The 27,150-nt window shown below is 40.6% G+C and overlaps 1 protein-coding gene across 3 annotated transcripts in view; it reads left to right on the top strand.

The window, feature by feature from the left end:
* ZBED1 (zinc finger BED-type containing 1) overlaps positions 1–27,150 on the top strand; it is a 127,286-nt gene that overhangs the window by 54,229 nt on the left and 45,907 nt on the right. For 2 of the 3 annotated variants that reach the window (XM_083734313.1, XM_083734315.1), the window contains exons 2-3: positions 3,326–3,433; positions 8,927–8,995. In XM_083734313.1, coding sequence (XP_083590439.1) covers positions 3,326–3,433; positions 8,927–8,995 — 177 coding nt within the window. The remainder of the gene's footprint in view (positions 1–3,325; positions 3,434–8,926; positions 8,996–27,150) is intronic. The other variant, XM_083734314.1, reaches the window with a different exon arrangement.

Below are 27,150 nucleotides of genomic sequence, written 5' to 3'. Positions count from 1 at the left end.
ACAGGAGTCTTAGCTCCAAAACCCATGATAACTGGAGGCAATATTTAATTCTACAATTACCAGCTACTATACCAGATACTGGCATTCAGACGCTGGAGAGTTGACCAAGGGTGAATACGTATAGTCTTTAGGCCCAAAAACATTAGCCAGCCCTTGTATAGACAGTGGGGAGAATGTGGTAGGTGGATGAACTGAACTTGCAAGGGAACCATTGCCGTGGTATTATTTCAAACCTCCTTCAGACTATTTTGGCTGAATTGTGACTTCAGGAAGGTAAGACTTGTAGAATTTAGCTTTGCTCAGAGTTGGAATATAAAAAACCCCCCAAGCCAGCTGCTGATGCTCCATCAGTTTTGGAGCAATACAGTTCCTTTAAGTGTATGCAGGAAGCTGCTTGGAGAATTTCTTCTGTTGTTTTGCTCCTTGTATGTCAAAAATGCCAGCAGCCCCCTGCCACTTTCTTGTTCCTCTGATCTTTTGTGCTGTCGTTCAATGCAACCCATTTTATCTGTTGTTTCAGGGCTGCTCTTGTCTGACATTACAAAGATTTCTCCCAGCTGTTTCCCCTTCCCTTGTTTCATCCTTGCCTTCAAAGGCTATATTGCTTTTTGTTGTGTACACCTGTTTGTTCAATGAGATCAGAGTCCCTCCCCCACAGAATTTAGTACAATTTATGATTTTAAACAAGTAGTATTACCAATAAAATGTATGTTGGTCTTTTTTTATTTTAACATGTTGACCAGTTTTGTCCCATGTGTGCATGAAGCTTGTGTGTGTGTGTATAATTTTTACAAAACTATAAAATGCTTACAATGATCAGTAACCCAAACAATGGACAAAACAAAAAAAATTCCTTCCAGTAGCACCTTAAAGACCAAATACCAAGAACTGACTTAGTTGGTCTTTAAGGTGCTACTGGAAGGAATTTTTTTTGTTTTGACTATGGCAGACCAACACGGCTACCTATCTGTAACCCAAACAATGGACTTATTGCTTCTTATATTGTATGTATGTACCAACCTAGCAGTTCGAAAGCACATCAAAGTGCAAGTAGATAAATAGGTACTGCTCCTATGGGAAGGTAAACGGCGTTTCCGTGCGTTGCTCTGGTTCGCCAGAAGCGGCTTAGTCATGCTGGCCACATGACCCGGAAGCTGTACGCCAGCTCCCTTGGCCAATAAAGCGAGATGAGCACCGCAACCCCAGAGTCGGTCACGACTGGACCTAATGGTCAGGGATCCCTTTACCTTTATGTATGTACTGTATGGTGCTTAAATGGGATATTAATTCTAAATCAGTATTAACCTTCCAAAACTTAGAAAATATTTTAAATTATTTATGTTTTATTTATTAGTTTGTAAACATTTTATACTGCCTTTTCTCCTCAGATCTCAAAGCAATGTAGATGGCAGTTACCTTATATTATTAGCATAACAATACTGTGAGGAAATTTAAGGCATTCAGTTAGATTCATGGCTTACAGTACTTAGAATGTGAACCTTGGTTTTGCACATTTACACCCAGCTTTGTGTGGACAGGTGGAGTCCCCCCAGTCCCAGGCGACCTCTGAGTGGAAAAATGACTCAAGACAACATGCTATTGGATTAAAATTGGCCATAAGATTCACCTTCTGTTGTGTGGGCAGGGCGGTCCCTCCCCCTACCTGGCTGATCCCCTGGCAACATCTCCCCAGGTGGGATTGGGCGATTGGCTGAGGTAGACAGAGACCTCTAGGTATCCAGCCTGGGGAGGGCGAAGGCAGCCCGTACCACCGGGCGCCACACTGGGATCCAGGGGGCTGTGTGCGACCACACAAAAGGCACCCCCCTTTTGATGTGGGGGGTGGTCATTCCAGCTGTTATTCATAAGGGCTTCTTTATATTGTTGACCAGTATCATCAACCAATTTTGAAGTGGTTTCAGCCCTATGCTTAAAGGACAAAGGATGTGACCCTGCTAATTCTTCTGGTTTTTTATACTACCGGCCATGGTATTTTGGCCCTAGGCTGTTTTTGCTGTGAGGTCCCTCTTGTTCCCCTTTCTTTCCAACAGCTACATGAAACTACCGTGAGGGGTGCCAAACGTATGCTGATGATTCCCTTCTTTACCTTTTTTTTTTTTACATCTGAGTTAAGTGATGTGTTGAAAGTGGTGAAATTGGTAGTGGAATGGATGAAGGACAATAAACTGAAATGCAACCCTGAAGAGGAAGACACTGAGTGTAGGCGCTGCATCTACTGGAGGAGACAGTGTTCTTCCTGTTCTGGATGGGATTGCACTCCTCTCCAGGGATCGGTGTTGCGCCTGGATCCAGATTTGTCACTTGAGATCCCTGTGAAAGAATGCCTTTCCTCAGCTAAGGCTGGTGTGTCAGGTACAACTCGTCCTAGACTGGGCTAAGCTTTGCTAGCCTTCAGATGCTGACTACTGTAATGTGGGGTTGCTTCTGAAGCTGCAGCTATTTCAAAATATAGCCGTATTTTCAAGCAGAAGTGCTTGGACTTTACCTTTAAAAGCCTGGCATGATTTGGGGCTTGAATACTGAAGGATCACTTCCCTTCTCAAAGATGAAGGTGGTTATGTATTGAGGACACTTCTTGTGGTCCTCCACAGAGTTCACCCTCCTGAGGAGCAGTGAGTGGCAAACAGAAAAATGGCCTTCTCACTAGTGGCACCTTAGTTATGGAATTACCTTCTTAGGTAGCCTTGGTTTGGGACTACATTAATTTCTTAGCATCAGGTACATGTACAAATTAGATGGGCTTAATATATTTATCAGCATACAATTTTCCCATTTTTATAAGTTTTAGTATGTATGATTTTCTTTTGGATTAAGGGTGGCACACATCACCTTTATGAATGTATTGTAATGAGTGATGCCTAAAATACAATAAAAATAATATGTATATGAATCTCAGCACTAGGTGGTAACTTGATAATTCTTCCAGACTTTATAAGGTGTTTTTTTTAGCTGCTGCTTTTATTGTTTGTTTGTTTGTTTAATTATTATTACAGCTGATTTTTCTGCCCTTGTATTTTTTATTGTGATTTCTTAGTAAAGTGCCCTGTAAACATGGATAAAACCACTGTTTTGTGTTTTTAATTTTATATAAGAGGAATATTTTTTTATGTGGTGGTTGGTTGCAGCAACTGCATGCTACTGGTGTTCTTCATTATGATCCATAAAATAATACCTTTGTAACTGCTGGAAGAACAATCGCCACATAACATGAAATGGCTGTAGCTGAATATTTTGTTACAATGAGTAATGTAAGCACTGTAGTAAAATAGATCTTAGCCTGAATTACTTTTCTCTTTTCATGCAGTTTTTCCTCTTCAAAATGGGAATGTTGCCATAGTGACCGGAGGCACTAGAGGAATTGGTTACCATACTGTGAAGTATTTGGCAAGACTTGGCATGCACGTCATAATAGGTACTGTTGGTATTGCAATGATAAAAATATTTATTAACAATGTAATGTAATGTAATTTGATTTAATTATTAGTTAGCTTTGCATCACATTATTTACCCCAGGAGCTTTGAGTAGCACTGCAAGCCTAGCCATCACCCTCATATGTTGGTTCAGTTGAGAGATGATAATGATAACTCACAGTGTCTTCTATAGACATAAAGCAAAGGAAAATTTAGCACCAACACTAATGCATTGAAGTTATGGAACATTGGCCAGGATCCTAGAGGGTTGCAACCAGTAGGGGTTACTTCTTATGCAAAATAGATCCTTTCAACACAGTTTGATTTTCCAGGTGTAAGGTTCTTGCGAGAGCTATTTGGAGAAAATAAATAGCAACAATAATAATTGCTGTGCTTGCAGAAGCTTTTTTTTTGCGGGTACCGAAGATATAGATCAGGCATAGGCAAACTCGGCCCTCCAGATGTTTTGGGGCTACAATTCCCATCATCCCTGACTACTGGTCCTGTTAGCTAGGGATCATGGGAGTTGTAGTCCCAAAACATCTGAAGGGCCGAGTTTGCCTATGCCCGATATAGATGGAGTCTAAGTGAGTTCCGCTGTTAAAGTAAATGGAACCTTGTGTTCCCTGGTCATTATGGAACAAACGATAAAATTAATGCAATTGTTAATGAAGTTGGTTAAATTGGCCTGTAAACTAAGGACAAGGTTTGGAATTTTGAGTACAGTGGCATCTCTCTGACCTCTGGGTAGTTGGGTTTTTTTTGGGGGGGGGGGGTTGGAAGCTCATAAAAAGCATTAAGTTCAATGTTTGTCCAAATTCGAATTACATGTAGCTGAGTTCCATGGTAGCTGTAATTATAGTTTGTTTGTTTTTTAAGCTGAAATGTCATTCATTTGCATTTCACTCTGAATGGCCTTATTTTAGTTCCTTAAAATGTGCCAGTTTGTGTATTTGAAGAAATGGCTGGCCTGACTTCCATGTCTGTTTGGGTTACCTTGTCAGTAGTTAGAAAAATTTCAGACTGTGACTTGGGTAAACAAAATGTCTCTTCTTTGCTTTCTAGGCAGCATTAGGCTTGACAGCCTGTATCATCTGATAGACAATGCACTGCTTTACATGTCTTCTAAATGTTCTAATATAACTGTCCCTGCTGTGACTGCACTTCAGGAGATAAAATGTTATTTTTATTACCTTTTCCCTAGCTATGTAACACAGTAAGACTAGAAAGAGTTTGGCATTTCATCTGCACAGGGAGATCCTATGTGACTACGATAAAATATACTTGCTAAGGCTTCGTGCTACAAATAATTATAGGCACACATCTATACTCCTTCTGTTACATAAATAGTAGAGAAGGAATATGGAAAGTTTCCCACCATAATTCCTATCACCAATGAAAAATTAGGATCTGGCAAAATAAACAGTTGTTTATGTTTTACCAAGACAGCATGTTCATAGAAATAATGATTTTGAGATAGGACCCCTGACCATTAGGTCCAGTCGTGACCGACTCTGGGGTTGCGGTGCTCATCTCGCTTTATTGGCTGAAGGAGCTTCCGGGTCATGTGGCCAGCATGGAGAACCAGAACAGCACACGGAAACTCCGTTTACCTTCCCGCAGGAGCGGTACCTATTTATCTACTTGCACTTTGAGGTGCTTTCGAACTGCTAGGTTGGCAGGAGCCGGGACCGAGCGACGGCAGCTCACCCCGTTGCGGGGATTCGAACCACCAACCTTCTGATTGGCAAGTCCTAGGCTCTGTGGTTTAACCCACAGCGCCACCCACGTCCCTAATGATTTTGAAATACTGATAACAAATCATCCTGGAAACTACACTGAGAAAAAGGAAGACCTTTGGCTGGGTTTCCCTGCACAGATACAGTTTTGCATAGCTGAGGTTCAGATCATGGAAGATGCTACAGTGAGCAGCAATCTGAGTTTCTTGTATGAATTTCAGAATGAAAACAGGGCTCTTAGCTGCCATCCATCACTTTTTACCAGCTGATTGCTTTGAGTAAACCTCTTTACCTTGTCATTTTAGTGTTGATTTATATGTTCAACATTATTTGCATTTAGCTTTTATTGTAAAGTGAATGTTTAATCTCAGCAATTTATGAGCCTTTGAATTGCAATTTCTTTTTGCATCCCTTCACATATACGCTCCACATCAATATTTTCATCCACCACATTTGCAGCAAGCCAACCTGTAACAAAAACGTCTGTTCTTTGGCCTTTCGGAATGGTTGGTTTTCTTCTGCTTCCTTTTTTGTGGAGACATTGCTTATGGACAATCCTTACTACTTTATTTTTTAGCAATATCTGGGTGAAAACGAAAAGAATTAGTTGCAACCAGTTCTGTGTGCTCAACAGAGCTCTGGGTTTGGTTTTATTTAATAGCAGCCACCTCCACCCCATGGCAAACTGCTTTCGGAATAGTGGGAACTAATTGGAATCCCGGTCTTGTCATGCAGCAAGCCCTAGCTGCTACAAAGAGCTGTGGATCTCTTGTTTACCAATAAGTATGACTGCTGAAGTTCTGACCCTTCTGCTTCCTGGTGTTAGGGAAGGACCTGTTGCAAGGCTTTTCTTTTAACCAAGTTTCACAAACTTATTTCAAACTTTGTTTAAGAGGAGAACCCAGGCTGGTATGAACCAAACTGCGCCAGTGTAGGGGGGGGGGGGGGAAGGCTCATCATAGTCAAGGGAAACAAGGGAATTTAGTGGAGAGGGTACATTCACCTAAGATAGGGAGTTAAGGGAGTACCTGAGTCCACGGTCCATTCCTGATCTCTTATCTATCGTTAAGTGGCCAATAGCAGAATTTCTGAACTGAACTGCAGAAGCTGTGCAATTACACAGACTTAAATGCACAACAACAGCAGTAACTGAAGAAGCACCAAAACCTTCCCCTTGCAAACTGAAATATGCATGCTTGGTAAGCAATTACTTAATGTGTCTTTCCTTCTCTTGAAATCTGTGGATATATAATCTACCACCCCCTTTATGAGAGGCAATGTTACTCTGCTTGGAGTGTAGAAAGACAATTAAATTAATACAATAATGTTGTTTTTGTTTTAATTACTTATATGTGTTTTTATATCATATTTTTATCTTGTGAACTGCCCTGAGATCTTTTGATGAAGGGCTGTATATAAATCTTAATAATAATAATAATAATAATAATATAGAATTTTATGTATTCATTTTAAAATATATATGTCACCTTAACATATATATTTTAACTTAACATAACATATTAATATAATAATTTAAAAGTGCAGCTTCAGCAATAATAAAAGAAAACAAATTAAAACAAAAATGACAGAGTAAGAAAATACAATAAAATTTCTAGAAGATGTGTTTAGAAATATTATTCATCTGGAACTGCATCCATATGGAAGTGCTCGGGTTTTCTTAAAATAATAAATATGCAGCATGAAATATGTTAATATGCAATATGTTGTCCAGATGAAATTAATATTATCAGGACTTAGACAAGACTCTGGAGGCTCCTAATAAGCCTGCTTGCTGTACCGCAGCTGATGGATGAGGAAGAAGATCAGATGAAATTCTTGCAGGGATTATCATAGAAGCTTCTCCCCCCCCCCCCCAAGCATAGCTACATCCAGTACTATGGCACACATTGGATTTTAATTCCCTGCTGTAGAAAATCACTTAGGCTGAAAAAGTGAGGAGATTTGATCTCATGCCCATAGCTTCGTTCAATGAGAACTCCATGGATATGGCAGTTTTACTGGAGGGTTTGTTCGTTGACACTGCATCTATTTTTAGGGATTAGGATCAAACTGAATGTTTGCGCTGTGTAACCTCAAGATTATTTCTATAGTGAAAACAAATACTGTTAAGAGTTATTTTCCCTCTTTCTTTTGTTTAACTTTCTTCCTGCCACCCCACCCCACTCCACTGTTAAATAAAAAGAGATCAGCCAGGCAGTGCTGATATAATTGAAAAGCTGATCTAATAGATGCAGAGTCAATTGCAGACCAGTGTTCATGTCAGGAGTTTGCAGACAAAAATTGCTGTCTGTGTCTATAACTTTTAAATCTTATAAAGACTGCCCATTTGAAATGGTTACATAAGATTTTATTTGGGAAGAGTGTGGGGGGGGGGGATTGCATAGGAGAATGAAAGCTATTGTGAATGCTAGAAAATTAACCTGTTACAAACTACTTTCAGAATGAATGTGTGCGTGCGTGATCTTTTTGGTCAGCTTTACATTTACCTATAGGCATTGTTGCACAGCGATCAGGACCTAAGTGATATTCTTTAAAATCTGTGGCAAGTAAAGAATGATTGTTATGAAAGTGGAGAGACTGTGGAGTTATTAACTACCGTATGTTTCACCCTATAAGGCTCACCAGACCATAAGACGCACCTAGTTTTTGGAGGAGAAAAACAAGAAAAAAAATATTCTGAATCTCAGAAGCCAGAACAACAAGAGGGATCGCTGCGCAGCAAAATTAGCGATCCCTCTTGCTGTTCTGGCTTCTGGGATAGCTGCGCAGCCTGCATTCGCTCCATAAGACGCACACACATTTCCCCTTACTTTTTAGGAGGGAAAAAGTGAGTCTTATAGAGCAAAAAATACGGTATCTTAGAAGAGTTCAAATTAATTTTGAAAGTTTGGCTATAGGCTTTTGTTTTGGGTTTGACATGAAATATAGAATTTGTCCTAAAAATTCAACCTGGACATTCATTTTGATAGCTCACCCTTCAGTGCAGATATTTCATTACAACATTTTCCTGTTTTGCTAATGGTTGTAAGGACCAGCTTGATATTCAAAACTGAAGTGTAGAGTTGTATCCAGAATTTATGCCAAATAATCTTTCCATATTTCTCCACACCTCTGCCTTCAAGGAAAATAGGACATATATTACTGTTCTTTCTATTTCCTCCACTCCCCAGCTTGAAAATGAATGCAAAAGTTGAGCATGTATTTGAACACCAGTGTATTCTGCCTTTAACTGCATTCCCTGCCCTCACCTCCCTAAAATGGATCAGAGGCTAAGCTGCTTCAAATACAGAAATGTGCCATAAATTTACAAACCAAGTTTCAGTCCTTAAGTGAGAGAAAACACATCACATTTCTCCCTTTCCGTCTGTCATAGCTTAATTGAAAATAGATGTGCAGTTGGGCTGATATCTCATCTGAAACATGTATTTATGTTCTGAATGTGTACCAAATTTTATTCCAGGATCTCAGTGTTCAAGGGAGATGCTGTGTTTTTAAGCCAATACTGAATGGGCAATTAAGCTTTTCTCCACTAAGACCTTATTTCACTCAGCCAATAACAGATTTCTTTCTTATATTTATTGTAACTCCCCCCTCCCCTTCTCTGCTTCCTTTGCTTAAACATTTAAGAATTTCAGGTGTAGATTTTTCTTTTTGCAGGATTTATTATTGCGCTTTAAGTCTGTACTCCTGACAGTTTTTCACAGTTATTTTTCTCTATCTTGATTTAATAACAGCTGGAAACAAGGAAAAAGAAGGCCAAGAAACTGTGATGAAAATAAAAGAAGAAGCTTTAAATGCAAAAGGTACTTCTATATGCCTTTCCAATCAAAATTAAAAAATCAAACCTCTTCAGCAATGTATTTTTCTCATGGGCACTTTTCAGTTCAAGGTACTGATTGTGTGGATTTTTGACAAACATGTATGTGACACTTGTCATTGAAGTGATCAATTGACCATGCACAGGGCAAGGTGATCTTGCAAGGAAACTGGTCACAAGCTGTTAAGGGCCTTAGATACTAATAGTTATGCCTTGTCAGGGCAGATCTAGATGTTAATAAATGATGGTTGTCCTGACTGGATAAGTGTAGTGACACATTCTGCCTTTCTTCTTTCCCATGCGCCAAGATCTATGTGCCAAAGCAGTTCTCGCCCATCCATGAGGCGGGGTGAAGCAGCTCCCTCAACTTTCAGTGAGAGGGAGGTATTCCAGCATGCAATGTTGTCGCTCCCTGGTGTGGAGGAGACGAGTGCCAAGGCCTTGCAGAATGCCCCCCCTTGACGAAGTTTGGTGAGGAGCCGTGTTCTGGCAGTGGGGGCAGGCGGGACATGGTAGGGGAGCAGGAGGTGGCACATTCCCATTCACCTCAAGTGGCGAAATGGGACAGGCTGCCCCTGTTTTATAGTGTGCTCATGAGAGCTTGCGCAGCCCACTGATTCTCACCATAGCTGCTGTTGTTTCTAGCGACGCTGAAGAAGGGAAAATGGGGCACTTTTTTCCCCAGCCGGAACTCATTTCCGGCACCTCTCAGGTGGGCACAGTTTGCCATTCTAAGAGAACAAGGGTGGCGTTCGTGGTGAGTTCCGGCACATTTTTTTCTTCAGAAATAGCACTGGGAAAATGCACACAGAGGCCACGTGAGAGATGATTAGGCAAGTGGGGAATTGCATGGTTCATTTGGGATATTTGCATAGATCGGTCATTGCTTTTTACTGCAAAAAGTGACACATGGTTCACAGTTGCTTTTTTGTAAGAAGCCTGCAGACTGTAAATTAGAACAGTAGTGGGAATAGCACAGTTGATACATGTTTGTGTGCACGCAAAAACACAGTATTTGTTCATAATTAAAGTTTAACTTGGGAAACAAACCAGGGCAGATGGTTGAGAATGGTTGTTGGCTTGCTTGCTTGTTTGTTTTAAGACCCAAAACGGGGCATCAGCCTATGTGGCAAAGGGTATTGTTTGTGAGTAAGGCAGAGTTGACATTTAGCCTCCATTTTCTTGGAAGATGCTTTCAAACCACGAGAAGAGAATATTCCATATATAATGCAATGAGCACAAATATTTCTACTGTAAGATAGCAGTTATGACAAGCCGAGAGGGAACAGAAGATCAGTTTGACAGTAAGCAAACCCTGATAAGATTCTCGTGAAACCTTTTAAAATAACTTGTCTAGACAATTTTTTTTAAAAAGTCTGTACCGTCTAAATTTATTTGCGTAGATAATTGGCAAAGGATTAAAAGAACTGTTAGGCTTTTTAAAAGTTAGTTTCCTGGTTTCAGGTAGTATTGCAGAGCTGTGCAAAGATGCTTGTGCCACCACATTCTCCCTTCCTTTATCTACAGCATCTTCGTTTTCTTAGTATGCTAAACAAACATCTGATGAACAGTGACATGATAGCCATGTAGAGGGCAAGAGTGCAGCCTTTCAGATGTCTTGTATTGTTTATTCTTTGACTGGTCAACTCCTTCCAGGGCTGTGTATAACACTGCTTGGTCCCACAGTGAGGCTAGTTGTTCTGTGGTTCCAGAAGACTCTCTTAACTAAAGCTACCAATGAGTAACAGGAGCTGACACGTGCAAGCCAACATCCCCAGTGAATGAAGCCATGGGCAATGCAGTCTGTAGAACTCGTCTGAGAGGTGGCAGTTTCTGATGGCTGTAGATGCATAGCCAATATATAAGGTTGATGGAGGCCTCTGGTCTATAGCCATATATACCAGTTTAGTCTTAGATAAACTGGCCCATGATCTTCTGCCACCAGAAGCTTGTTCAGGCAGCACACAGCCCAGAATACCATCACCATTATTATGCATTCATCTGTAGTGCTACAGTTCTCATAGAGTTGTATCCAGTGCTGCAATAGTAGAGTTTCACTTGTGCAACAGTATTTTCTCTTCTTCTCCTCACACATGCCTAGAATAAGCTCCATAGTGCCCCCTGACCCACTGGAGCAGATTTGAGGGTCCGATGTGGGTTACAGAGGAGAAGAGGGGAAATTCTTGTTGCACAACATGAAGTCTACTAAGTGAACAGAGTAGCAGCATTGGTGCAACCCATAATTTTAACATTTTAATATTGTGAGACTTGTGCTAAAGTATAAAACAAAATCCAAATCTAAAGCATGTCCCATGCCTTCTTTCCATATGGCAAAGGTTTGAAATGAAAACACACTTATTAAGGCATCGTACGTGGCAGACATTTGATTCGCACGGACAAAGATTTCTATTGTGTCCTAGTTCTTTTCCCGTGGAAACAAAATTCATTGGGCGCTTGTATACCTCCTGGACCACTTTATTTGCACAATTTTCCTGGAGCAACAGATCTCACCAGGAGTAATTTGCAACAAATATATATTGATTTAAGCTGGAGACTGCTTCCTTTGAGGAAGATGTATTTTTTTCAAACTATAATTAGGGTGCCTCATAGTTTTCTCAAGAAGAACATTTTCATCAGTGCAAGATCAGCGGGAGAAAAGGAATTACATACAGTGGTACCTCTAGTTGTGGACACGATCCGTTCTGGGGTGCTGTTTGCACCCAAAAAAGTCCTCAACTAGAGCGGCGCTTCTGCGCACACACAGAGCGCGATAGAGCGCTTCTGCGCATGTGTGAAGCGCGCAGAACGCTTCTGTGTGCGCACGCACAGCGAAACCTGGAAGTATACACTTCCGGGTTTGCTGCGTTTGCAAGCCGCGATATGAAGCTAACACAACACAAGGTATGACTGTAGTGCTTATTTTGCAAGCCTGGCCTGTGCAGGCTACTGCTTCCTTCTTTTAACAGCTGTTTCAGTACAAGGTGAATGCAGAATTAGGTATTATGATAATGCTTATTTTATTAGTTATTAGGTATCTATATATGATATTCATTACACAACCTCCTTGTCAAGATGCTTCCGATTAGCATGTCTTTATGCTTAATTTGCTACCTGAATTTTACATTTGTCTTCTTGGATCTAATTTTTGTAATTCTATTTTCAGACGGCGAAGTTCCCTTAGCAATCACTTATTCCAAGCACATCCATAATATAAGCAAGACTTTGAGTAGCATATAATATATATTCATTAATAATCTGTGTCTTGATAACCACCGAGACAAAAGCTGATTTCATGTAAAATGCATAAACCAGAAGAATCTCCATACCAGATGGAGTTGGTGTCTGAATGAGCATAGGTGGTTGCCATAGTAAATAGAAATGGTTTGGACTGGGAGACCGATACCACCCAGTAGTCTGTCATTTGAATGCCTACTACTGTTGAACAAGGGAGGAGCAAACAGAATACTATTGTGGATGGAGGACAGGCAAGCATCCCTGATCTTAAAAAAACAGCAACCCAATAATACAGAATTACATTTGGATTTTAACTGAGGGGATACATGGAAGGGTTGGGCTGTGTGGGTATTGATCTGGAATGAGTCAAGAGCTGGGAACTGGAAGTCAGGTCTGAAGAGCAAATGGGATCAGAGGAGAAACCAGAAGGCAGGACTGGAGAACAGGTCAGAAACAAAGGCTTGCTGGACCTTGTTGCTCACTGAGACAGCAAGTTCTACCTTGCTGGCCAGGATGAATCAACCTGTGTGGCACCAGTCTGAATATTGCAGTGCCTCTGCTCATCCAATAGGGCAGTGGTCAGCAGACCTGATAGGAGAACCATTGGGTGGGGCATGCACAATGACAGCAACTACAGCTTCGTGATGATTCTTCTATGGAAGCAGCAAATGCATTTTTCTTCTGAACACCAGTTGCTTGGGTGAAGACCTTGCTCCTTCACTGTTGACTTCCCAGAGGCATCAGGATTGCATGAAACTGGGTGCTTGACAAAAGAGGCTTTTAGCCTGAGCCAGCAGAGCTGCTCTTAATGCTATGTAGGTTACTGTCATACATATGAGGAGAAGGTAATCAGAGCAGACCTGGAGAACTAGGCATGTCCCAGTTTTTGCTTAGCTTGCAGCAAAAGCAAGCTCCTTCAGGTCATCATCCAGGTTGTTACTGCAGGACAAGTGAACTGTTGGAGCAGGGCTTTGTAGCAATGTCACCAGGAATGGCAGTGTGACAATAACTCTAAAACTACCATTGTGACTACAACATCTCATTGCAGGGTTATAAATACACTGGCCAGGGGCTTTGGATTCCAACATGCTCCTTCACCACCACCACCACCACCACCACCACCATAACAACAACAACAACAACAACAACAACAACAACAATTTATTTATACCCTGCCCATCTGGCTGGGCTTCCGTAGCTACTCTGGGTTGCTTCCAGCACAATATTTAAAATACAATAAAACATCAAAGATTAAAAATGTCCCTAAACAGGGCTGCCTTCACCACTGCAGTGGTACCTCTGGTTATGAGCTTAATTCGTTCTGGAGGTCCATTCTTAACCTGAAACTGTTGTTAACCTGAAGCACCACTTTAGCTAATTGGACCTCCTGCTGCCGATGTACCGCCGGCGTGCGATTTCTGTTCTCATCCTGAGGTAAAGTTCTTAACCCGAGGTACTACTTCCGGGTTAACGGAGTCTGTAACCCGAAGTGTTTGTAACTCGAGATGCTTGTAACCCAAGGTACCACTGCAGTCTGTTTCTCCAGTTAGAGACTGTTGCAAGCTAGCATTTGGTGTTATATTATCTTTCCCCAAAGAACCCTAATAATCATAGCTGAGAATGGTGCTGAAAAATTCAAGTTAGAGATTCCTTCTCTGACCCACAGTTTCCTTGGTGGAGGCAGTGGCGTAGCATGGGGGTGCAGGGGGGGGCCCGGCCGCACCGGGCGCAACATCTGGGGGTTAGGGTTAGGGGGCGCAAATCCATGGGTTAGGGGGCACAAATTACTTTCCTTGCCCCGGGTGCTGACAACCCACGCTACTCCACTGGGAGGAGGGTGTGACTGTTAATCTACACTACCGTCATAAATCAGTTTCCCCCCTCTGTGCCAGTATGTTAGTTCACATGATACCATGACAGCCAGTCACTTAACTTTGTTTGCTTTCAGACAGTTCAGATTTTATTTTCTTCCTCTTAATAGCATCTGGTGTGTTAGATGCATTTTATAATCCAGAGTGACCAGGGCCAGATTTAGATTTGATGAGGCCCTAAGCTACTGAAAGTAATGGGGCCCTTTATATGTCCAGCTGCCCTTTGTCAACAACAAATTGTTGCTGTTTTTTGTGTTGAATGTATGCTATATGGTAATTTATGGACCTCATAGGTATCTAAAGCCATTTGCACATAACAAATAGGAGCCTACACAACACAAAACACTGTTGCTGTGTGTAGGTTTTATTTTATTTATTTTCTATCTTCTATTTTGGAAATGTACATCCAGTTTTTTCCCCTTCAAATTTTTTTGGGGCCCCCAAAAGAGTGGGGCCCTAAGCTATAGCTTGTTTAGCTTATACATAAATCCAGCACTAAGAGTGACCTCATAGTGCCTTACAGTTTGTGGCAGTTAAAGATGATGCACAAAATGTGTGCTAGGTATTCAGTGAAATGCCACAGAGCCCCTCCTTGTCTTATATCTCCCCGGGAAAAGAAACAAAAACAAAATTAGATGGGGACCTTTTGTGGATCTTAAACTATGGTTTGGCTGAAGGAGGGATAGAAAGCAAACCAGAACAATTGAGAGTTGATAGTATGCATATTTATGAAAGAGAAATTCCGTTGCCCTAGCAGGCTAATTAATGTTAACTGTGGTTTAACTTTAATGAGCTTCATTACAACATTATTATAGAATTAATTATTATTTAATAACTGTTTATTGCAACAAGAAAGATAGGTTTCTCATTGAGTGTTCTCATTTTCAAGTTTGATCGGTGAGAGTTTTATTTTCTCCTTCCAGTCAATTCAGCTGAACTCCAGGGGAAGTAGGAGGAGGGATTTTTGTAACTATTGTAATTTTCTGTTTATAGAAGTTAGATTATCATTGTTGCCTCATTTACGCATGTATGCTCATTGTATTATGTACCTGTTCTGGATATCAGTGTCTTTCAAATCCAGGTTTCACATCTTGGTTTAAGGCTAGGAAACCCTGGTTAAGGCTAGCAGGAAAAATCTGAACTGAATAGGGTGTTTACACTGGCCTACTTGCCCACATTGCTGAGCCATGATTCCTCATCCTGGAAGTTTTGTTTAGGTTTGGCATAAAATATGAAGTTCAATGAATTTATCATCAAAGTCTGTACCAGTGTTTTGGATTCTAGTAATTTCACATCATATTTCTGGACTTCCTTTTTCTCTTTACTTATACTTTTTTGGAGGGTAAGGTGAAGCTTCTAGTATCTTGATGGGATATAATTTGCCCTGGGCTTTTCAAATAGTTATACTAGGGCATTTTGTTGTCTTGTAGTGTTGGTGACATTATCTGTCACGATTGCCTGCCTTGTTTCCCTTTCATAGCCAACATCCATGTCTGGTCCTTTATTTAGCTTTCTGTTTACCGCTGTGTTCTCCAGCAAAGATTACTATTGATTTTCACAGACCTTGGGAAAAGAGAGAGCTTTTCAGCGATTGTCACTTCAAGTGACCAATATATATACATTTAGACTGACCTAGTTTTATTATTTTTAATTATTTATTTTGTTTATGAATTGCTTTCCATGAGGCATCTCTAAGCAATTTACAACATAATTACACATATATAAACACAATTGGAAACAGTTGCATATTAAAACAGTTATGAAAACAGTAAGTATAAAAACAGTTTAAAACTGCAAATGTTAGTATCTGAATTGTTCATATTGGAACAAATGGATTTTCTTTTTTCACCATGTCATTTATCTTCGGTGGTGCCACCTGGATTCAGAAAAGGGAAAATGTCAAGCTTCAATAGTTCAAGTGCACATTGCAAGGAGGACCTTTTGATCACGGCTGGTTATTGATTAATTCCATAAAACTCATGGCCCTTACTGTTCATATCCTAGGTAGGCATACAACTAATGCATGGTTAACATTGAGTTATGCCCATAAAACTCCTAAAAAAGCTAAATGCCCCACTGATTTTGCAAGACTAGTTCTGATCACTTGCAGTTTTATGGGGTGGAGGTGCACTGTTGGATCACCACAATTATTTTGCTTTACACACACACACACACACACAGAGAGAGAGAGAGAGAGAGAGAGAGAGAGAGAGAGCTAGCTTTGACCCTAGGAAGATGTGTGATAGGTTTCCAAAGCTTTATTTTTGTTGAGTACTCTCCATAGAGCTCAAGATGATTAAAAAAGAACCCAGTAGCATTCATGTCCTATGCTTCAGTTCTGAACTCGGTGGGGATTCCACCCAAGTAAATTTATGATTAGGATACCAGATACAGAACGTTCTGCCTGTCACATTTCTAAGTAACTCCATCTGCTTTGCAAACATTGAGATGATGTGCACTGAATTTTGATATCGTACTTTAAAGATCCACTTGGAGAGCAAGCTGGCTGATTTTTCTATGGGAAACATATGGTAATAGTAAGAAGGAATTTGTGCACACAACAGTTGCATTGAACTTCACATGCACTGTGGGAATTTCAATGGGTAGTTATTGTGCCTACTGAAATAATAAGAATTCATTTTTTTTTGTTTTTAAAAATGAACATATTGAAAATATCAAAAAATACAAAATATTGTATTTAAAATAATATCTGTGAGCTTTGATCCGAACATGTTCTGATTCTGATTCTAAAAATGACAGTTATTGTGTGTACATAATTTTAGTTAAATATGTCATCTGCACAATCTAGCAACAATTTTCACAACAAAAGCCTGCTGCAAGAATGGAATGGAACTTCCATTACTAAAGTGAATACTATGAATGTGATAGGAGGGTGCGATATACATTTCCCTAAACAAAAAGATATTATTTTCCAACTTTTATTGAATTCATGTCTAGCCTTTGGTAGATAGTGGTTTTTGTGAGCAAGAGAGCAGTCTTACCTTACTGCAGATAGGTCATAAAACCAGCAATATCCAGATTCTAAGTGGAATCTGCTATGATCAGTCTAGAACCAATGAGTTTTTCTCCAAAGCTCCATGCATTGCTCTTTTAATGGGACACTGCTTGGGATGTTCAAGCCATATGTTTTCCGTGCTAGTTGGAGACGAAGGCAGGCCTAGGAAGTATCCGTATCAGCCATTTATGCTTTAATCGGCATCAGACTTGCACAGTTTGTATGCTGACAGCGTGCTTGCCTAACCTTTAGGAGAGACTCTAGAGAGCTCAAAGAGAGGATTGTGACAGTAAGGACCGAAGGAGCTGAAATAAAATTAACCCAGAATAGAACTGATGTGCATCAGGGGGTGCTGAATCAATAAGACCCAGATCCTAAATATCTATGCCACTGGATTGAAAAAGAGAGAGAGAGTTTTGCAATATAAATAATCACGAAGCAGGAGTAGAAGAAATAATTTGGGCTGTTTACGGTCCCTGAACACATGGAGGACAAGAATATTGTTCAGGGACATTTCTTTCTTTCTCTCTCCCCACCCACTAGCTGACAGATATTTATTTACTGAATACTGTTTAGGGAAATTTACTTCTCACTCCCTCTCCACCCACTAGCTGACAAATATTTATTTCCTGGACGCTGAGCTTATCTGCAGAACTCTACAAGCTTAACGCAAAAAGTGTCAGAATCTGGGAGCTATTGATATCCTTCTCAACTTCAGAATCAAAGAAAATTTTCTGGATAAAGCTCATATGATATGGAAAACTCATGGATGTGGGTAGGGATGCAAAGACTGTGTTGGAACAACGTCACTGTTTTGAAGTTGCAAAATCCCTGTCTGCTGTGAAGTGCTTTTGGGCTCCTGAAGTTATTGACCATTGCCAGATCATTCCTGAAGTTATTGATTATTGCCAGATCATTCCTGAAATACGGGGTGAGTCTTTTAAAAGAGGCCCCATGGAACATGTGTATTCTGTATCCACGGGGCCTCTTTTTTTTACCCTGTATTTCACAAATGTTAAATTCTTTTGAGTTCGGTGAAATTCTCACAGCAGTTTAGATTATAAACCTTGGGTTAAGAACTTAATTCGTTCTTGAGGGCCGTTCTTAACCTGAAACTGATCTTAACCTGAGGTACCACTTTAGCTTAATGGGGCCTCCTGCTGCCGCCGTGCTGCCGCCGCATGATTTCTGTTCTCATCCTGAAGGAAATTTCTTAACCCAAGGTACTATTTCTGGGTTAGCAGAGTCTGTAACCTGAAGCGTCTGTAACCTGAAGCTTCTGTAACCCGAGGTACCACTGTATCACCTACTTGACTTGCACAATCTCTGTTTATTGTTGTAGAGATCCAGGTTCCTTCTGTCTGCCTCTTTCTGGGCTTCCTACCTATCTAGTTCCTAGGATCAGATCAACCTAATTCTCAAACTTTCAAAGAGTATTTGTTTGTTTATTATTATCATAATTAATAACAACAATAGCAACTACATTTTCAAAGGACTTACACATGTTTAAAGAACTTTGCATGCATTATCTAGTTGTAATCCTTACAATGACCCTGCATGTCATGTCATGTCATATCATGTCATTATTTATTTTATTACATTTCTCCTCTTATGGGGCATTGAGAGTGTGAATTTGATATCTAACAAACTAAACGAACCAAAAATAATGGTGCTTAATATGGTTCTGCTGATAGCTTTTCCATTTTATTTTTGCGGCCAAAAGTATCTGTGTTTTAATGCATAAAATCTGAGGTCGCATTCAGGCCATCACATCACACCATGCTTCTCTTTCTTTTTCTGACATGTTTGTCATCGAGCCCAGATGCCAAGTTACAGTAGCAGCTGGCTCCATGGAGATCCCTGAGGCTACAGCTGTAAGAAGTTCTCCTGGTTATACTGTTGGCCAGATCACGTAGATGAATAGTGAAATGCTTTGTCTCAGCAGTCCTGCCCTCTAAAAATTCCAGTTTTTCATTTCCCTTCCCTGAGGTTGAGACCCCAGATCCTCAGTTAGTGCTTTGTGGGCAAAGGGAGATGTACCGCCATCTGTTGTGGTTATGCTTAGTGACAAAGGGGTTTTGGAGAATGGTACACAGTGAGATTTCTAAAATATTTTAGGAATCAATAGAATATACAGCATAATTGTCTCTCTGTTCCATATCTGAGGGAGAAAATAAGAGCATCAAAATGAACAATCGTTACAGCATTTGCTAGTGATAACGAGGCTGAGAGACACTCAAAAGTGGAAGGTCCAGAAATGACCTGTAGTATAAAATATTTGGCAAATTGCTATTGTAGAAAATATAACCTGTGAGAGGGGTTTTGAGGGGTACTGAAAAGTGAGAAACATTCTGTGATACATGGTGGGACTTAATTTTATATGCTAATGATGTAGGACTGAAGAATATCTTGTTAGTAGTATCACTACAATTATTGCCTTCAACATCACAAGTCTAGTTGTTTGTACCTTTTACGGCCAAGGGGGGGGGGGTATACAGTGATACCTTGGGTTACATACGCTTCAGGTTACAGACTCTGCTAACCTAGAAATAGTACCCCATGTTAAGAACTTTGCTTCAGGATGAGAACAGAAATCGTGCTCTGGCGGCACAGCAGCAGCAGGAGGCCCCATTAGCTAAAGTGGTACTTCAGGTTAAGAACAGTTTCAGGTTAAAAACAAACCTCCGGAACGAATTAAGTACATAACCAGAGGTACCACTGTACTCCTGAATATTCAGACTGTTATGGGACTCCCTTGGAAGTTAGATAAAAAATATACTGAATTTCTATAGAAAAAGAAAAATACTTCATTGACCATTAGTGACTTGTAATATTGGGAGAGGGGAGATTAGGAAGATGGTTTATTTTTTCTGTTGTGCTTGTTGTTGCTTACACAGCATAAGAATGAATGACTCTCAGTGTTCAGTGAATGGTCTGAGAACACTCAGTGCAGTTACCTTATTGTAGCTCAGTGTGGCTCTCATCAGTGCTTAGCTTGTTGGCTACTGAGAAGCTTATGCTTCTCTAACATTTCTTTTAATAACAGCTGCAAAACAACCCATAAATATAATGGGTCGAATTGAACATTTTGCTAAGATGACCATTCCATCAGTGCATGCATGATGGAACAATCTCCTTTCCTGATATGTTGTTCTGGGGGTTTTCTTCTAACCCCCAACAGCCATACAGGAGGAAGAGGAGAGGGAAAACTACACTGAGCTAGTAAGACTCCTTGTGGTTTCTCCTGCTAGCATAACTATTTAGTTGAATCCAACCCAATGCCTTCTTTTGCAGGAATGGGGTTTCCTTCACAATCTGTTCTTCATTACTTTTTCCCTTTTCTGACTCCTAACAATGCGACAAACTTTTATTGTTCTCTATTTAGTCTCCCCACCCCCTTTTGATAGAGTTAAGTATAAAGGTGAAATAAGAATTTCAGTTCTGATCTTCATATATTTCGACAGTTTTGATTTTCATTTGGAGGAGTATACGTGGAGCAGAAATACTCTCCATTCGTTGTGATTAAACTTGATTGGGCTTGTTGACCTTGCTATGCCTGTCATGGGGTCGTCTGCTTTGGAGCGGGGGCCTGGTAGGAATTTTTCCTTTTGGCTGATTAGTGTGTGCCAATTGGTTTTTGCCTACTGCGTAGCAAATCGTCACCACTTGTAAGGTTGACAGTTAGGCATTGGTTAAATTGGTTGGTGGAGGGGTATGGATTGGTTGTGCCTGCCCCTCCAATGCTGCTGCTGCACGGGAATTCCGTTAAAGGAATTCAGGGGCTTACCATCCTCTCGTCCAAACCCTTGGTGCAGGGTGCGGGCTGCGTAAGCTCCTCGGGGCATGCAGGGAGAAGCTGAGGGTCTGTGTCGCAGCTCCAGTTATCCCTGATCTTGTTCCTCCACACTGGCTCTTGCTGGAATCCGCGAGTCAGTGCTGTCCCCCAGGGTGGGGGGGACAGATAGTCATAACCAATGCCTAAGCAACCACTCACAATTTGTATTTTAATAAAGTTGTGGCCAAAATTATGCCAAAAACCTTAAACAAAAATTATGTGTGATGTGTGAGTTATTGGGGTAGGGGTGTTTTGGGGACCTCAGCACGCAACTATTAGGCACTGTGAAAAGCTTTGCTTGATTTTTGTTTATTCAATAAGGCATCTCAACCCATTGTTGAACATAACACAACACAACACAACACAACATAACATCATAGCATAGCATAGCATAGCATAGCATAGCATAGCATAGCATAACATAACAACATAACATAACATAACAACATAACATAACATAACACACATAAAAGGGACGCAGGTGGCGCTGTGGGTTAAAGCCTCAGCGCCTAGGACTTGCCGATCGAAAGGTCGGCGGTTCGAATCCCTGCGGCGGGGTGCGCTCCCGCTGCTCGGTCCCAGCGCCTGCCAACCTAGCAGTTCGAAAGCACCTCCGGGTGCAAGTAGATAAATAGGGACCGCTTACCGGCGGGAAGGTAAACGGCGTTTCCGTGTGCGGCTCTGGCTCGCCAGAGCAGCGATGTCACGCTGGCCACGTGACCCGGAAGTGTCTCCGGACAGCGCTGGCCCCTGGCCTCTTAAGTGAGATGGGCGCACAACCCCAGAGTCTGTCAAGACTGGCCCGTACGGGCAGGGGTACCTTTACCTTTACCTTTATATGCAAGCAGCACTGTAAGCTATTGATCACTAGTCACTAGTGAAATCAAGTGTAGGGTGAACCATTTGGTTCTAGGAATACCTACCCAGTACAAACTTAAGTAGGCTTAATGCTAATTCACTGGTTCCTCTAGATCAGGCTTCCTCAAAGTCAGCCCTCCAGATGTTTTGAGACTACAATTCCCATCATCCCTTGTTGGACCGCATGTGACTGGGATATTCCGGAGCATGGACTGGACACAGGGAGGCAAACACCAATTCAGGTTTCAAGCAGAGTTTATTTGGTTCGCATATGCAAAGCAAATGGTGCAGGGCAATTCGTTCGCAATCTGCACACCCCAATCTGGGTGCTCCCACTTCTTATAGACTATACAAATAAACAGAGAGTGAAACTTTTACATTCTTATCCAATCAGACTCCAACATTCCGTGTTTCTCCTTTTGAAGGTTAACACTTCTTAACTTACTCATTCTTGCCTGTCTCCCTGCTTATGGCCTTGATTGTCTCGTAACAGTTGCATGATATCTGCATGCTGGAAGTTTCTATTCCTGAGGCCCTTCACTCTGACCACTGGTCCTGCTAGCTAGGGATCATGGGAGTTGTAGGCCAAAAACATTTGGAGGGCCGAATTTGAGAAAGCCTGATCTAGAGGAACCAGTGAATTAGCATTAAGCCATTAAGATCAGTGGGTATGGCACCATTCACATAACTGAAACTACCATAGAGGCAGTGCTGCTTTTCTATAAAAAGAGGTGCCGGAACTCACCATGAACTCCTACCTCTTTCTCTTAGAATGGCAATGGCACCCACCTGAGAGGTGCTGGAAATGAGTTCCTGTGAGTTTCCCATGGGGGGGGGGGGGAGCCTTGCAAAGATGGCATTACAATTTTCAGAAGTAGGGGGTTCATGGCTTAGCTTTTGAAAAACAGGGGGTCCACAGTACTTAGCTAATTGAGAGCCACTGCTCCTAATAATCCCAGGAACTGTCACAACAGAATACGCTATTGGGGATTCGTAGAGGTGCAGTACACAAGATTTCCCTGCAGAGGCTAGTTTAATTTGTAGTGCAGATAGTTGCTCAAGTAGTTTAGGAGTTCGATGATGCTGAGCTTACTTTATTTTTCTGATATTTCAGAGAGTCATACAGAGTTCACTGTGTGCATTATATGTTGGTCTTGCATGTGTATGCCTCCAAAACACATTCAAATACTGATAAATCACATTTGCAGCATAATTAGCACTGGTTTCTTGGGAAGGGAACCTAATGGAACCAACTCCAAACATACATTGTTGTATGAGGCTATGCAGCCTCTATATATGTGAGCCATCGGATCAAATCGTGAGCTTTTGTTCTCAAAACCAGGGTGGATAAAAATCAATATTTTTTTAAAATAAATAAATAAATCAGATTTTTAAAATTTAAATCAGATTTATTTTAATTTAAATTGGATTTTTAAAATAAAATGCTTTGGGGGGGAGGAAATCTTTCTAAAGATAGTTTTCTATTTAAGTTACATTATACAAGGGCTATTCATCAGGAAATAAGGATTTGCTTTAAGTTTTTCATGCATGCTAAAACTCAGTCTAAGGTGTTGTTTTTTTAAAAAAATGTTTAACCACATCAGTTAACAAACATGGATACATATGCTATAATGTTATTGTTTTACTTAAATAAATTGTTTAAATTGTTATTAAGGAAATGATTATTTTTCTCTTTCCAATCAAGTATAGCAGAAAAGTAGTCCAAATATAAATAGTTAACTTATTAAACCGCACAATAATTTCATAATTATCTATCAATGTATTTCTAATAGTATAACCAAATCAGTTATTTTTGATATGACCTTGGAAAATCTGGTTGTAAATATTAAGATTATACCAGCAAGAATGAGTCTTTCTGTAAAGATAAAAATAAAAAAATGAAATCAGGTCTTACTGACTAGTGATTTAAATCAAGGCTTACTGACTAGTGATTTAAATTGTGATTTAAATCAAATCCACCCTGCTCAAAACTGATTTTTAATTCCTGTTCAGCCTTGGGGATGTAGCCATCTTCTTTTGTTCCCATCTATAAAATGAAGCCAAGAATTAACTTATCCAATAACTTTGCTGTAAAGACCAACAATTTACAGATTTTAAAGATTGCTGTATGCGTGGGCTATAGTAATGCTGTATACATGGTGATTTTCATATAAGTATGTTACATTCTTGGTTAATGGCAATAGGAGTTTAGTGGTCTCAAGCTGTTTTATGCAAGTCTTTCTGTTTTGTACTCAGAACATTTCCTGATGATACCCTTCCAATAGGCTTTTCTCCAGCCACATTTGTAGTATGTTCTTAATACAACTTACTAAACCTCTCACAATGTAGCAGCGGCCTCTTCTCTGATGCATATTGTTCACTGATAACACAATGAAGCTGGATCAATTTTGGCTGAAGAACAGATTCCTTCTGTCAGACTTTATGGGGACTTCTTTCTCATTCTCACATGGCTGTTTTTGTGTCGCTGCCTTTAAAACTCTCCCTCCAATTCTGTGTTCTATTTTCTGCTGGAAGGTTTCCAGACATTTTGTGTCACATCACTGTTTGGCAAGTTGTGCCGGCAAAAAGGTTTTTGGTAGCCTGGCTTGGATGAGACCTTTTCAGAGCAAGAAAATGAGACGATTCTGGAAGCAGAGAACAAATACAGGAAATAATTCATTTCCTGATAGTTGAGGAGGAATTATAGGTGCAGATGTTACAGCAAAATGGGCCAGCCTTGGCTGCATCAAGATCACAGTTGAGAGTGCAGGGAGCTCAAAACCTCCATTCCCCATCAGACCTGATCTACAAAAGATCATTGTCCCCATGTGATATCATGGAAATATATGTTGGACTGTGTGTAGCAACCTCCCTCATTAAATAAAGTAGAAGGTACATGCTGAACCTCTAACATTATACAATAATACAATGCGTTGTGATCCAGCAAGCACATGGGGGCCAATTGTTCACATAGCTTGAGCTTTTGCTGATGAGTTGACCAGAGCAGTTTGTGCTGCCAAAGAGAGTTTTAAAAATTTAAAAGTCGTTTGCCTGCTTTGCATGGGGAACTGCTGTGCAATGGCTTCTTGCTTCATGAATACATATGGAACACTGTGTACCCAGTCCTCCATTCATTACTACTTCTGCCTTCTGTGCTGATCATAGAATGCTGTTGGCTGGTTATAATAGCCAAGTGAAATGGACCCTGCTAGGAGGAATCTACTAAACACACCCTTTGAGGAGGTTTTCGAGAATAAAGTTGGTCAGCTCCATAATGTTAAGATGTTTTTTAAAGTTTTTCATAATTCGGTGAGATACAGAAAACTAATGCAATTAAAAAGAAAACAGAAACAGCTGCAGAGAAAAAGAATGAGAAAGAAGCAGGGGCTATGATCATTCCTGGCCAGGGCTAGCCTGACCATTGTAGTCAATGCCTTGCTGACCTTGAAATTAGATTACTGTAATGTGCTCTATATGGGGCTGCCCTTGGGTCTGGTTTAGAAGACCAGCTGGTGCAGATTGCTGCAGCCAGATTGCTGAAATGAATTTCTGGCCAAGAACATGTGACACCATTGTTAAAGCAGCAGTACCGGCTGCCCATGTGCTACAGAGACAGGTTCAAGGTTCTTATATTGATTTACAAAGCCCTGAAAAGCTTGGGTCCAGAATAACTCTGGGATTGCCTGAACTCTGCTCAGTTACTGACATCATCCACGGGAGCAAATTTGATCATTCCCTGAGTTGGTGAGGCTCGTATGACAACAAGCCTTTAGTGTCACCAGCCCAGTCCTATGGAGCATCCTTCCAACAGAGGGTACCTTGTGTATCAACCTTTAAACATCTGCTTAATTTCCCCCTGTTCCACTAGAAAGACAATTAGGAGTAGATCCTCCCACAATAGTCTACTGATGTTTGCTTTTAAATTTCTTGTTGCTTTTAACTTTTTATGGTTTGGTTTTATGTTTTTATATTGTTGTAAACTGCTGTGATATATCTTTATGATACATTGGTATATACGCTCTTTTTATAAGCAAACAAAGAAATCACCATTCGCAGTTTGGTTTGCAACATGAGAATTTGGATAGGGTTTAAATATTTACCTCTCCATCCTGTTACTGAGGGTTGAGACTGCATTCTAAAACGTGCTGAAATGGAAGCAAGTCTGTTTAAAACCAATTGGGGGCTTATTTTCATGGAACTACTACTTCCTGGGAAAAACAAAAGCCACCACAGTTTGTCAGCTGGAGAAGAAATGTCTGACAAGAGAGGAATATGAAAAGAAAAAAGGAGGTATGCAGTGGGGAAATTATCGCCCTTTATCATTCACGAAGAGAGATGGATTTTCAGAAGTCACTGCATCATTTATTTCATGACTGTTTTGCTTGCTCTATAAGGGTCAGAGTTCCCGTAGATTCCTTTTTAGCTGTATAATTATATATCTACTGTATTGTGATTCGTCATTAAAGTAGAGCATGGAAAAGCTTTGAAACTAATTCTAGAGGAGTGTCTTTACAGTGAGAGCTATACTGCGACAAAAGTGCTAAATTAATGTGTTCAGTAATGTAGACTCCACATCCCACCCCTGAAATGTCATTCCATCTGAATTCTCTCTGCTCATTTGATGGTAGTTTTGAAGGAAAACGCAAGCTGCTCTTTTTGACTTGCATTGTTGCTGCTCTCATTGTTTTTTAAAAAGCCCTTATGTTTGTGTTCCCTTATGCTCTTAAACTGGGGTGGAAACAAATTAAGGCTGCAGTCCTACTATACACATGGGGAGGGGAAGCAAGTTGTGCTGAAGTGAATGGGATTTACAGCATACAATTCTGCTGTGAAAGTCTTTGTTCATCAGATTTTCATGGTGGTTTGTTTTTACAAATCTGCCCCCCCCCCCCAATTTCAGACAGGTTTCAGAGCTTGGGTACAAAACTGTAAATAGGGTTGCAATGCAATGGAGACCTGGATAAACAGGGTGTGTGTAACTCTACCCCCCTCATTCTGCGGTGGTGAATATGGGAAACTGCAGTGTGAGCTTTTGGACTGTCTGAGAGGGCATCTGTTTAAAAGTGTCGATACCCTTTCTGGTCTATAGCTTTGCAATCCTAACATGGGGTAAATCTTGAACCAAGGAATGTCTTTTTCAGCATCAGGGCACGATTAGTAAGATTGAACTTCGTTTAGCTTGAAATAGACATTTATTGTACTCAGTTTCATGTTATAATTAGGACAAGAATAATTGCTTGACTGAATTTGAGTCCACCTGGCCTTGAGTTTGGTCTCCATCTGTGGAGCACGATGGCAGGGGTTACCATTTGTTGCTCCTCCAGTAC

This window comes from Podarcis gaigeae (genome assembly GCF_964106915.1).
Source record: "Podarcis gaigeae genome assembly, chromosome: 4".
In the NCBI taxonomy this organism is placed as follows: domain Eukaryota; kingdom Metazoa; phylum Chordata; class Lepidosauria; order Squamata; family Lacertidae; genus Podarcis; species Podarcis gaigeae.
The sequence above is the reverse complement of the archived record's forward strand: the minus strand, read 5'-3'. Positions and strand labels throughout refer to the sequence as shown.